This window comes from Petromyzon marinus, chromosome 10 (assembly GCF_048934315.1).
Source record: "Petromyzon marinus isolate PM22_M1 ecotype Great Lakes invasive population chromosome 10, UKy_Petmar_22M1.pri1.0, whole genome shotgun sequence".
Lineage (NCBI taxonomy): Eukaryota > Metazoa > Chordata > Hyperoartia > Petromyzontiformes > Petromyzontidae > Petromyzon > Petromyzon marinus.
This window is the reverse complement of record NC_133676.1, coordinates 5,235,824-5,249,422: the sequence shown is the minus strand read 5'-3', so window position 1 is coordinate 5,249,422 and position 13,599 is coordinate 5,235,824. Positions and strand designations below refer to the sequence as shown.

The 13,599-nt window shown below is 50.5% G+C and overlaps 1 protein-coding gene across 3 annotated transcripts in view; it reads left to right on the top strand.

Moving 5' to 3' along the window:
- Positions 1-12,449, top strand: part of LOC116941052 (uncharacterized) — a 73,327-nt gene extending 60,878 nt beyond the window's left edge. For all 3 annotated transcript variants that reach the window (XM_032951644.2, XM_032951645.2, XM_076066073.1), the window contains exons 31-38: positions 265-300; positions 2,928-2,964; positions 3,831-3,979; positions 4,136-4,544; positions 5,728-5,876; positions 7,321-7,441; positions 8,164-8,349; positions 9,098-12,449. In XM_032951644.2, coding sequence (XP_032807535.2) covers positions 265-300; positions 2,928-2,964; positions 3,831-3,979; positions 4,136-4,544; positions 5,728-5,876; positions 7,321-7,441; positions 8,164-8,349; positions 9,098-9,120 — 1,110 coding nt within the window. In that variant the 3' untranslated portion in view covers positions 9,121-12,449. The remainder of the gene's footprint in view (positions 1-264; positions 301-2,927; positions 2,965-3,830; positions 3,980-4,135; positions 4,545-5,727; positions 5,877-7,320; positions 7,442-8,163; positions 8,350-9,097) is intronic.
- Positions 12,450-13,599: the final 1,150 nt, after the last annotated feature.

Below are 13,599 nucleotides of genomic sequence, written 5' to 3'. Positions count from 1 at the left end.
AGCCCAGCGTTTGGACCCATCTAGGCCGTGGGCCGCCCAGTGAAGTTGCACCGCCGACACACTCGATGGCCACGTGCGATTTCTACGTTGCAGCAAATATACATTTTGTGTTAGTGTGACCCGACTGCCCCGCCTACAGTAGCGCAATAAGGCGCCGTGTGTTGTTTACTCGCTGCAAGCAAGAGAGCTTGAGTGGTTTTTCATATCGGTAAGACGCGGACCATTTAACAATGCTTCCCGTTGTTGTCTCTCCTTCACCTCCAGGGCAGGGTCGGCCAGAAAGGCGATCCGGCACTGACTGTGAGTACACAAGCCCTTTGCCCATCTGTGCAGCCCTGCCCTAGCCAAACCAAACTTCAATCTCGTTGATGAATGTGTTGAGTTGCGAGTTGTTGTAATATCAGAGCAGGTTGAAATCTTTACTTCATGCTAAAAAAGAGTATACTTGCGTAGGTGCCTCAATCGCTTCCTAGGGGGGGGGGGGGGGGGGCTGGTGGTACATGGTAGTTAACTCCCCTTCTCAGGGTGGTCCATTACATCTGACACCATGACAGGGAAGCGCGTGGCCCCCAAAAACACGGGGCCCGGGGCCCGGGACAGTCATCCCAATTCGCCGTATCCTGCCGAAGGACAGCTCTGCCACTGCTGAAGACTCAGCCCCGCTTCTTATAATGTTCCATCTTCATTTGATAAGCAATTTGGGGGCTGGGCGAGATATTATCTCCCTCACCTGGTATGCAGGAAGGCGTTGGTTCGATCCCGACCCTGATGCCTGTATATTTGGAGTTTCCATGTCTCTCTCTCCCCGTGGTCATGTGCATTTTTCTCCAGATCCTCCGGTTTTCCCTCAACATTTTAAATTACGCGTTTACAGTGCTTAGCTGCTATACATTTACACATGATAAACCACTTCGTTGAGCTATCATTTGTGGCCAGGTCGCTTCTGAAAAACAGTTGTATACCTGAGTGGGCCTTACCTGGTAAAACATTTAAATATATAATTTGAGCACAACTAAGCAATGGGTGCCACAGTCCCCTTCTCAAATATACAGTGGGGGGGGGGGGGGGGGGTAAGCACTGCAACAGAGAGCATCATCGACGAAAGCAGATCGGATCGTTACTCATTCTGTTCAGCATTTTTCACCGAGTCGTGACACTGATAAGGTCACGCTGCAGGGTTGTGCTTAGGTATAAAATCATTCAACCCTCACGCTATTCAAACGGTTATCACGATTCGGGGACACGATTCGAAGCGGCGATCAATTGCTTCGTCCCGTTTACACCCGTCTTGTTCCAGTGGTTCCCAACATGCGGTCCGCACACCGCCTCTGTCCGCAAGGCCGTGGCGCGACGTCGCCAGTGGAACTGTTCCAGATACGATTGTCACCGCCCAACACCGGACTATTTACTGCAGTGTGGTGCGCCCGGGTTTCTTTTGTTGACGCCAGAAAGTGGTCCACTATCCCGCACGAGCATCGTGAGCTTAACGATCGATTTCTCACAGACGAATCGGTGAACTGACGATGGATCGTCGGCTGGCTGGAGGCTGTTCCCCCCTCACGTTTTGAATTCTATCCAAGTTAATCTGCTAAATCTGTCCCCTGCTGGGTTGTTGTAGAATCCCCGTGATTCCCGAGTGTCAGGGCCACTCGTTTATTGAATGATCCATGCCGGGCCATGCTTATTTTGTTCTTTCGTATGGCTGGGCAATTAGCAACGTTACATTGTTGATATCAAAGTTTTTCCGAGCCCGTTGGGTGATGTTGTGAATGAATGTCTGAGACGCTGTCGGAGGCCGAGCGAAAGTGAGCACTGTTTGACAGTGTGTTCCATGGGTAAGGCTCTGATAGCCACAGTCAGTTTAGCACGTAAGCAGGCTTTTACGAACAATACTATTCACAATAAAGGTTTGCGGGTTAAATCGCGTAAATTGAAATGTGGCATTAACCCATCACCACCACCCGACACAGCCACATTTGAGAGGTGTGTTGCGTGAACAAGACGTGCTAATTAGTTACTACTTCAGCACACCGGTGTGTTGGAGAGTAAACCCACAACATCATCAAATTGAGTTAATGACGTTTCACTGGTGATTACAACGAGCTTCATCAGGCGATTTGCCAGAATTGTGAAGAGGTCTTCCTGCTTTCTGTCTTACAGTGGCAATGCAGGCTTGACGGTCACCGCATCGTGCGCTTTCAGATGCGCTTCTGCGGCCGTCTGTAACGCTCTACCTTCCGACATTAGGAAATCTAATTTTTTATGAAACTGCCTTTTTACGTTGTTTCGTGTCCCCCCCCCCCCCCCCTCGCATCTCTAATGAGTACGGTTGGCTACATACGGCGCGAAAAAAATTCAACGTACACACAAAAACAGCAAAGACAAAAATCCCCCGCATAGCCTTAACAGACTGTTGGGGCAAGTGCTGTTAGCGGACACCTATGAAGGCCGGAACGGCACACGAATGGGGTGGGTGGCCAGCACCACGCCCGACCGTCACTTATGTTGGCCGTGAGCGCGAATCGAACTCGGGTCACCAGGTTCATTGCGCGTTGCGCTACGAACCTGCGCTACAAACCTGGCGACCAGAGTTCGATTCCCGCTCACGGCCAACAATATACGTACATCAACATACGTACATATGGGTCAGGAGAGCCCAGACATTATCGCAAGGCGCGTGTTAGGCCCCGCATTCCTCCCCGGCTGGCTCAGTGCCCGTTGACTGTGTGCCGTCAGGGAACGGTGCCATCTGCACACGGTGGTTTGTTTGCGGGGAGAGCTCTCAATTTGAAATATCGTTAAAAGACATCAAAAGGCCACGTGAGATTGGCGCGTTTATTGCACAGTATTGTTGCCCGGACGGTAACTTTTTGAGAAGGTAATGCAATTACTTGCGTTTGCCCTTTCTCTTTTCTTATTCATTCCAGAGGCAAGAAATCATTAAGTTGATCAAAGAGATATGTGGTGAGTAAGCCCATGGGTATGGAAAAAAAAGCGTCGGAGCACCTGTTGCCTGCACAATAAATACGAAAGTTTCACTTGTCAACCATCAATGGAAAACAAATGCACTGTTAGTTTTTTCTCTTGTGCTGTTCGCATCTGCGTTTGTTGCGAGAGAGCGAGAGAGTCGATTACACTCGACGTTTCAATGCGGGGGTTTGGGGGCGGTGGGCTTGAGTTCAATCCCAGCACAATAAATACGAAAGTTTCACTTGTCAACCATCAATGGAAAACAAATGCACTGTTAGTTTTTTATCTTGTGCTGTTCGCATCTGCGTTTGTTGCGAGAGAGCGAGAGAGTCGATTACACTCGACGTTTCAATGCGGGGGTTTGGGGGCGGTGGGCTTGAGTTCAATCCCAGCTACGGCTAACATCAGTGGCAAGCTGAGTCCTCCTGTGTCTTTCCCAGTTTGCTACTCAGTCTTAACTGACTCTGGTGTGGTCAGTAAACATGATCAGCTGTGGGGAGAACCGAATGCTAACGTGCGTGGTTACGACCACACCACACCCTCGCCCCGTGTTGCCTTGCCAACCTTTAATAACACAATATGGCCCTTCTGTCAACCCACTGCTGGATTAGGGTCTCCACCACACACTCCGTTGGTCACGGTGGGGGTGTTCTGACCATACTTCACCACGCTGGTCAGTGCGGGTTGGTGAAGGCTCCGATTAGCACGGTTGGCTACATACGGTGCGAAAGAAGTTCAACATACGTATAGACATAAACTTAATATTTGCTCACCCAACTATAAGCACTTGCCCCCCAACAGTGTGTGTGTGACTAGATGAGCGAACGGGTGTGTTTCGTGGGCCCGTGTGTGCGTGGCAGGCTGTGGAGTGAAGTGCCGGCAGCGTCCGCTCGAGCTCATGTTTGTGATCGACAGCTCCGAGAGCGTGGGCCCCCACAACTTCCAGATCATCAAGGAGTTTGTGAGCGCGCTCACTGAGAAGCTGCCCATTGGACGCAACGCCACCCGGGTCAGTAGCAATCCGCACAGACTCGCTTGCATCCACGACTCTCTCCCGTGGTTCTGGTGGTGGGGGGGGGGGTGGTGGTGCGCCCCATGGGTTGAGAGCCTCAAAATCGACATCCACCCCCCACCCGACCCCCGCTGCCCGTGCGGCCACCGCCAGGTGGGCCTGGTGCTGTACAGCCGGGAGGTGCAGTTGGAGTTCGGGCTGGGCCGGCACGCGAGCGCCGCGGAGGTGCGCCGCGCCGTCACCGCCATGGCCTACCTGGGCGAGGGCACCTACACGGGCACGGCGCTGCAGCGCGCCGTCGCCGAGGGCTTCGCGGGCGCCCGGCACGGCGTGCCCAAGGTGGCCCTGGTGCTGACGGACGGCGAGACGGACCCGCGCGAGCCCTACCCGCTGGGACAGGCGGTGCGCGGGGCGCAGGTGGCGGCCGTCGAGGTGTACGCCATCGGCATCGTGAACCGCAGCGACCCGGGCCACGCCGCCTTCGTCGGGGAGCTCAACCTCATCGCGTCCGACCCGGACGAGGAGCACGTCTACCTCATCGACGACTTCAACACGCTGCCAGGTTGCCGCGCCGCTCGGGAGCGAGCGGCGTGGAGGCCGAACGGTTTTCGCTTTTCGGGCGAGGAGCGGGTTTTGGGTTGCGGGGGGGGGGGGGGCGGAGGGGGGGGTGGAGGACGGTCGGCTCGGATGTTCAGAGCGCTCGGCTGGGTGGAACACCAACCACAGCGTTGACGGACGCAGGCCACGGCTCATGCGTTCTGATGCTTGAGAAGCGAGTCTGGCTCTGAGAAAGGGCGTACGTAGATAGTGGGCAGCATGGTTGGATAAGGGGTGCAGTGATGAGCGCACTACAAAATTAACCTGGTGGTGAACGGAGTTTGAATCCCGGCCGTGGCTAACATCAGGGACGAGGACTTACCCCCCCCCCCCCGTCCACTACACGGTCACCGCATCGCACGCTTCCCGATGTGCTGCTGCGGCCGTCTGGAATGCTCTTCCTTCCGATATTAGGAAGCCACTGGAGCTGTACACTGTACGTAGCCAATCGCACGATTAGCGCGGTTGGCTACGTACAGTGCCAAAAAAGTTCAACATACATGCTTCCATACCGATTCCCTGGTTTGAATCCAAGTTTCATCCACAAGGTCTCTCAGCCAGGTCACCGAAGTCATTGCAGTTAAATCTGGTGCCACATTAAGTTTGGCTAAATTCCCGCTGTGATAACTACAAATATTGGGGAAACCGTCAGGTGGGAAAGTACGGCCTCCCTACGGGGTGGATCATGGGTCACTTGATTGGATCTCGTGGGTATCTGTGTGGTATCCCCTTCAGTGGGCTGTTCTCTAACACCGAATAGAGTCTCCATATCATGACATGTCACCGATAGCAGACCCAAGATAGATTTGGGTGGAAAAGGATTGAAAATGCACGTTCACCTCAGAAATTCCCATTGCAAATCGTTTAGTGTCCATCATCCTCTAGACGTCTCTCTCTCTCTCTCTAACAGCTCAAATTCAAGATCTCAAAATTGCATTCACAAATTATTAGCAATCTCTCCTTGACAATGATTACTCCGGCTGCTGTTGCTGCTGCTGCTGGCAGGCACAGCGAATCTCACTGAATCTCAATGAGGTCCCCTATGGTTAAGCAAGGGAATTTTCTTCACGCTAACGCGCACGCGCCGCCTGCTTCTCAAGGTCGCGTGTGTGCGCGTGTGTGCGTGCGCGCGACTGTGCGTGCCCCAGCACTGGAGATGAAGCTCGTGAGCCAGCTGTGCGAGGATGAGGACGGCACGCCTTTCTCGCCGGCACCAAAACCTCCCGTGCGGACTCCAGCCCTCCCGGCGACGGCGCACAATGGCAGGAGCCCGGAGGAGCGCGGGAAACGCATGCAGGTGCGCGTGGGGAGCAGGAGGAAGAGGAAGCCACCATCTTCCCAACACGGGACTTGTGAACCTCTGCGCTGGCTTCTATCCACTTTTGCTCTTTTTGCCACGGTTGTTGAACACAGGCCCCAAATGCCGGCCAGCGCTGTCGAAGGTGCTGTAGATAAAGGTGGCACTGCGGTGGCGAGATGTTAACTACCTCGCCTGGTATGCGGAAGGCCGTGAAGTTTGCATGCTGTCTCCGTGGTTGTATGGATTTTTCTCCAGGTCCTCCGGGTTTTCCCTCTACATTTAGAAACGTGCGTTTCGAGAATTTGGCTGCTGTACATTTCCACATGATAAACCACTACATTGAGCGATTTGTGGCCAGGTTGCTTCTAAAAAGAGCTGTGTAGTTCAATGGGCCTTGCCTGGTGAATTAAAAATAGTCAAATAGTTAATGTTTTTTTTTTTATTGAGCAAGGGTATACGAGCTTTGGGGAGGAGAGAATGAGAGGGTATTCCTATGTCGAGCTGTGCGTGTGACCTGCAGTGCAGTGAGTGGGTGAGTGAGTGTGTTGTTGTGCCCTGCAGTGTGGTGGTTGAACACTGTGGATGAGAAGATACGAGTCAGTCTGGTTCACTGACTTGTGGGCGGAGGAATGAATGAGTCAAGTTTGTTGGAACAAAAAGAAGAGCGATAGAGTAATCGAGCTGGTTGTCATTCTTCTAACGGGGGATTGATATCCATAAGATGTGACAAATAACATCCCAGTTGTTCCATTGTTAGGCTGATATTTTAATTTGTAATTTCAGCAAGTGGGTGGTGGAGCAGTGACACAGTGGTTGGTGTCATGCACTGTGAACACCGCCGATGTTGACCACGGCCAACATCAGTGGCGAGCGATGCCTAAACTGTTTCTGGACACACCAATTTGACCGACCGCCCACGCTGACCAACTTGGTGAAGTATGGTCACAGAACCCCCCACAGCATGGCGAGGTCTTCATCCCACAGCGGATTGGCAAAGGGCGGTAGATGATTATTATTTCTGGTATTTGATCGAAGTGAACAACAATGCACGAGTGTAATTGGAGTGAGTCTCGGCAAGTTGCTTTACCTTTCCCCGCCCACAGTCCAGTATTTGCAGCAAAAGCCCGAGTGCACGCATGCATGTGCAGTGGTTAGCAGACTGTGCTACAAAACCCGGTGGCCCAAGTTCGATTCCCGCTCATGACCAACACCAGTGACGATTATCTGAACTGGTCCTGGGCCTTCCCGAGGTCGACTCAGCCTTAAATGAGTACCTGGTGCGGTGCGTAAACATCGTCACTGGGGAGACAAAGGCGGCCGGGCGTGGTGCTGGCTACCCCACGCCCTCGTGTGCCATGCCGGCCTTCACAGGTGCTTGCTAACAGCACTTTCCCCAACAGTCTGTTAAAGGCTATACGGGGATCTTTGTCTTTGTTCACAGGATCGAAACGGGGAGCCGGGACACTTTGGCAACACCGTCGAGGCGGTCACGGCCACCTCGTTGCTCGTGACCTCCGTGACCCCGGAGTCCTTCCTGCTGACCCGGCGACCCCCGACCCCGGGTAACGTGAAGAGCTCCTGCCGCTCGTGCCGAGACACGGGGCGCGGCACGCGCACCGCCGGCGGAGCGACGCATTTCACTCGTCATCACCCTCGTCGTCATCGTCACCACGGGAAATCATCTATCCGCACGCCAGATGAAGGCTTCTCCGACCCGTCATCGTCGATACATCGAGCTCCTGCGGGAGATGACGACGGCTTAGAGATGACGTCATCCAGCAGTGGATAGGTCATAACTCATGATGATGATTAATTTTATATTTTCATCATGTTTATGTTTGAAAAGAAATATAAATCTGCAATTCCTCGTTAGGTCCTGTCTCTCGCGCGTGACGATACATCTAATTTGGTGAATAGTCTTGATGAAGTGTCTAAGGAGACGAGAGAGCTGTATATGCAATAAAATCGAGGGATGAAGAGCCGCGTGCCATTTTCCTCACGTTGACACTCCCACGCACGCTCTGTTCGCGAGCAGGGCCCCCGTGTGAATCGATCGGTGCTCTTGAGCGGAAATCCCCGTTATGAAAGCGCCATTTCACGATCCCTGCCGCGAAGCATCGTCTCACTGTCCAGCCTAGCGTGCGGCCCCAACGCGGCAGCTCTCCGTGCCGACGAAGGGCGTTGGTCGCGGTTACAAAATGTTGAACTCGGCTGCAGATAAAACGATGTTTTTTTTTTTCCCCCTTTCTGGTGGTTTCCCTCGGTATGGCCCCCGCCACGCCAGACCACGCACTCAGGTGCCAGGTTCAGTTGGACCAGGGGCCCTGCCGTAATTTCATCTCCCGCTGGTACTACAACGGCGACGCCAACGCCTGCGGGAAGTTCTGGTACGGAGGCTGCGAAGGAAACGACAACAACTTCTTGACCTCCGAAGAGTGCCAAAGGACGTGCGTCGGGTCTCATGCCAAAGGTGGGGATCCTAGACCAACGCCGCGCACACCCGGAATGACGCTAACGGAGCTTGCCCCAATACCGTGCTCATCTCGTCAAGGAGCATAAACTATCACGCAAACCCCGGTCATCCTCGCAGAAACGGGCCTTCGGCTAGCCATCGTGCTGGCCACACCATCCCCTCACGTTCTGTGCTGGCCTTCATAGGTGACTGCTATCTGCACTTGTCGCAACAGTCTATTTTAGACCATGTGGATAATCTTTGTGTGAGAGTGTGTGTGCGTGCACTGTGCTACAAACCCGGCAATCTGAGTCAATTCCCGCTCAGGACTGATAACAATGGAAAATATTGGAACCAGTCCTGGGCCTCCCTGGTGTGGTGAATAGGCATCAGAACTGGGAAGACAAAGGTGGCCAGGCATGGTGTTGGAAAACCCACTCCCTCCTGTGCCGAGGCAGCCTTAATAGGTGCTCACTAAAAGTATATGCCCCCAACAGTCTGATGAAGACTATACGTGCGCATGCATCCATGTACATAGCCTGGCACAAGCATCGTGGCGACATCACCATCAGTGGGTGGCGAATGGTGTCGGTTGTTGTTGTGCGTCCATGTGTGAACATGTGCGCGTGTGTGCGCGCGTTCACGTGTGTATTTTTGATGTCTGCGTAAAAGGCGGTAAACATTAGACGTGACAGAATCTATCGCGCACGGGCGTGGGGGAGAGCATCCCTTGATTGATCGCGCCTCTGTGTTCGTGTAATTCCAGGGTTGGGGCCAGATGGACGGTGAATGTCAAGCAGCAATCAAGCAGCCCGTGCCCTCCCCCCCCCCCCGCCCGCCCGCCCCCCACAGGGGAGGGAAGCGAGGCAGTGAGGCGCCAGCCGTGTCAACGTCTCCCACAACCGGCCCTCGCGTTAAACTGAGCTCGTAATTCCTGGATGTCGACGAAAAGATTTGCGAAGCACGACAGAGCACTCAGGTTTAGTCTCAACGACCACAGCCGTTCGTGTCACTTTTCGAAACGCCGCACATGTTTTTTGCGCGTGTGCAGGTTTTTACGGAGTGGGGGGGGAGGGGGGTTTACATGAAAACTAAAATAACAATCCTGTGTTTTACTATCCACCAGAGGACTATATAGTATATATATTGGATCGTAAAATGGGCATTATTGTCCTTGCTCAGTCGATGCAAATATTAATTGCGTAAAGGCACTAAAGCAGTATTTAACCACATCATAATAGCTCCCGACCTCGAAACAGAATTATTACAGCTATATTTTGATTTACAGCTTTCGTGACTGCAGGGATTCATATTCTTGGTTCTTTCGGTAAAGTCACGTAGAAGGGAAGCAATAAAATAATAAAAATATAAAACAATAAAATTCTCACGACGTTTCGACTGCAACACAAGCAATCATCATCAGTTGTGAAAACCACGGCAAGAAAATTTGAAAAAAGTGGCGTTATTTTTTACGTTAGCACCACGGAGAGCGATATGGCAGTTATTCAAATGGACGAGTCCATCTATGTTTGGAAAAGAGGAGGGGGGAGACGAAAATAATGGATGCGATCTGAAAGCCACCGTAAGCGTGAACAATCAATCAAGACCCGAAATGGTTTATCAAATCCTTCCAATGATTTCTAAGCCAGAATCCATCTTCTCGGTTGAATTTGTCTCAAAGCAGACCTAAAACACGGTAGGACCAACACCTCGGCCGTGGCAGATCACTGTTATAATTTAGTAGGCTCACATGACATTGACTTCTCCAAGACAGAGGTTCTTTGCAAGCCATCTGGCTACCATGAAAGATTCATTCATGAGGCTATCCACATATACAAACACAGAGACAATTTCAACCGAGAAGATGGATTCTGGTTTAGCAATCATTGGAAGGATTTGATAAACCATTTCGGGTCTTAATTGATTGTTCACGCTTACGGTGGCTTTCAGACCGCATCCATTATTTTCGTCTCCCCCCTCCTCTTTTCCGAACATAGATGGACTCGTCCATTTGAATAACTGCCAAATCGCTCTCCGTGGCGCTAACGTTAAAAAAACGCCAATTTTTTCAAATATTCTTGCTGTGGTTTTCACACCTGATGATGATTGCTTGTGTTGCAGTCGAAACGTCGTGAGAATTGTTTATATTTTTATTATTTTATTGTTTCCCTTCTACGTGACTTTACCGAAAGAACCAAGAATATTACAGCTATGTCGCGCAGAATTCTGCAATGGGTGCTCAATGCTGTGATTTCAGTTTGAGGTCTTGTGTAATCTTGCGGAAGCTTTCTAAGGCTCCCTTCCTGTAATCTCCTCTGTACGCTCTGCACATTTCTCAGGATGCGACCGGTATTTTGGCTATTGTCTTAACGTGCAAAAATTCGATGCCTTTACAGTGTTTGGGAAAACTGTACAATGCAGCAGGCCATTGGAAAATGTATGAAATGCTCTTGGTTGTTGTTTTTTTTATTGTTGTTGCATTCTGGGATGATTTTTGGCAGGGGTTACTCGTGATCTAAGACGTGTCCAACAAATATAACTCTATTTTTTTTATGATGATGATGAAGAGGGGGGGTGGGGGGGCGGATGTTCAGTGTAGTGTGAGGGTGTGTGCCAAAACGGTTTCAGATAAGCCATTGATACATTGCCCGGAATTAATCGCATGTACTATTAATATCATTACAAAGGCTGCGTTAAAGCAATAATTGCATAACGAGGAGTGATGATACAAGCTGTACGCGATTGTTAAGGAGGGCTACAATTGTGCAACGTCGCCCTCTGTAGACTGCGAGGCTACGCTGTGGCCAGCAGAGGGCAGTGCGGCAACATCCATTGTTGTACCATACCTCTATGGTCCTCAACATCTATGCCCCCTGCCTTCAACCTGCACTAACCAAATTGGTACAGGCCCCCATCAAGCAGGGGATTTACAAATAAGGCTGCTGTACGTGAACTGTTTCGGGTTTTTGGTCCATTGCTTTTTTGTATTTTGATATTATAAGGCCTAAGGACTGAGTAAACATCTTGAGCCAACAGAAACCTCCCAAAAAATAACGCTCATATTGCGTTAGTGTACGACAACAGTGTGGTGTGAGCCTCTTCTAGAGAACTCAATACAATTATTGGAGAAAACATTTGATTTAAAAGCGTCCACACGTCTCCCACCAATCGGAACACACTTAAAAAGGCCTTTAACATTCCCCCAATACACTCTGTCCATCATAGACGGTGTGATCTACTTACAACGTTGATATATCGTGGTTTTATCACATTAAGGCAGGCGCATAAGGGGCAACCACGCTAATTGTTCCGCCTTAGCCAATCCATCAATTGCGGGAATTATTTCTAAACTGAAACTTCACCATTTTTTTTATTTTACCATGTGAGGTCCACATGGTAAATGATAGTTCAAATACTCTAAACGCATGTTGATTCTAAATTTGGAGGGAAAACCCAGAGGACCTGGAAAAAAAAATCCACGCGACCACGGGGAGAGAGAGACCATGCAAATTCCAAATATACAACAGGCGTCTGGGTCGGGATCGAACCCATGACCTCCTGCATACCGGGCAAGGTGGTTAACATCCCGTGGCACCCCACGGTGGCAAGATGGGAAGGATTGTGGGAGGGGGTGGTGGGTCTGTGGATCTGGGAGTTGAGGGGGAGGGGCAGGCTCAGAAAATATCCCATGTAAAAACTAGGCCCCGCCAACACACACGTCTCTTGTAACCAACCATGTTCTGCACCAGACCAGGGTTATAGAAGTCAATGGGATATCTAAAATTGGATCACCCCCTACTACCAACAGCAATCAGCGAGAACATCCTCAATAACAATGCACGTGGCTGCACGCCGGCTTGTATGTTTAACTTCGTTCGCACCGTACGGAGCGAACCATAAAAAAGGGACGCTAATGCAAACTTGAAAGCCATTACATTGATTTGGCTTTTCGCTGGGCTGTGTGATCACCAGTTCCTACTCGGATCGTTAAGAGTTGTACCAATGTGAACAAAATGTGTTCCATATGTATTGCTATTACACGTACCATAAGTCATGTACAGTACTCTTTGATGTGTGTGATAAATAAATAAAGGATGTACACACGTTAACAATTTAAAGGCCTGTTTTGCACGTGCCAATGTGCATGGAATACCGTAGCAAGGATCGTCACGCATCTAGTAACTTTGGCGTCTGTTGGACAGGTATTTTCCTCTTTACATTTTAAATTTTCGTTTAAAATATAGCACGGTAAACAGAACAATAGAGGAGCGCATTTTTTCAAAGAAATTCAGTTAATCAATTTTTCCCCAATTTTGCCCAAAAAGGACCAAAAGTTTGGCACTTGATCATTCCTTGAAAGAATTGTCAAAAATTCGACTGACAGTAAAGTTAATGCCCCGGTTTACGTCGGGGATGCGTTTCCTGAAATGTGCGACGAATATCGAAACGGCGTGTATTGGCTATCCCAGTGTTCTTCATTGCAAGGCCCGCGAGCCACTTGCAGCCCCTGAAGTGTGGGCCCCTGATCATACACATGTGAATACACCCCTTAACGCTGTCAAACCCAATGATTTCAAATGTGTGGCGGCTATCATACCGATGTCTAAGCGGAAAAAGTAGCCCTCCTTTGAAAAATTGAGTGCAGAACACTGCTCTACATGGTTTTACCCGAGGTCTGTTTTTTTGGAACCACGGGGTTGATGTTTCGGCTTTTGGCGGTTTGCCGCTCTTCATACTCTCATCTCCGTGTCAAAAAGTCGAGCCGTGAGACTGCTGCATCCGTTGGAAGGTGTGAATGAATCGACTGTGGGAAGAGTGTATTTAGGGGCCATCCATTTAGTACGTTACGCAGCGAGGGGGGTTAACCCAAATGCGTACGCTAGCGTATGGGGGGGGGGGGTCTACTGACAATGTACGTACGCATAGGAAACGGGGGGGGGGGGTGAAGCCTCGATAATAATTTGTCTACATTAGCCTTCAAATGAGCCACAATTCAATTTCTTCAGCTGTCAGACAACAAGTACTACTGGGAGAAGTGGGGCTGTGGGAGAGGTGTCACTCGTGTGCCACCGTGCCCATTAGCTATCACGCAGTTCAGCAAAATAAGTGGCCAAGGTACGCAACTTAATTCTTTAATGCAGTCGGCGGTGGACGGTTTGCTTAAACACGTTAATATTATTAATCCTTGATCATTTCTTGCGTGGATTAAATATCAGCCGTTCTATAAGATTCGGGGGGGGGGGGTATAAAAAGTACGCGTGCGTACAG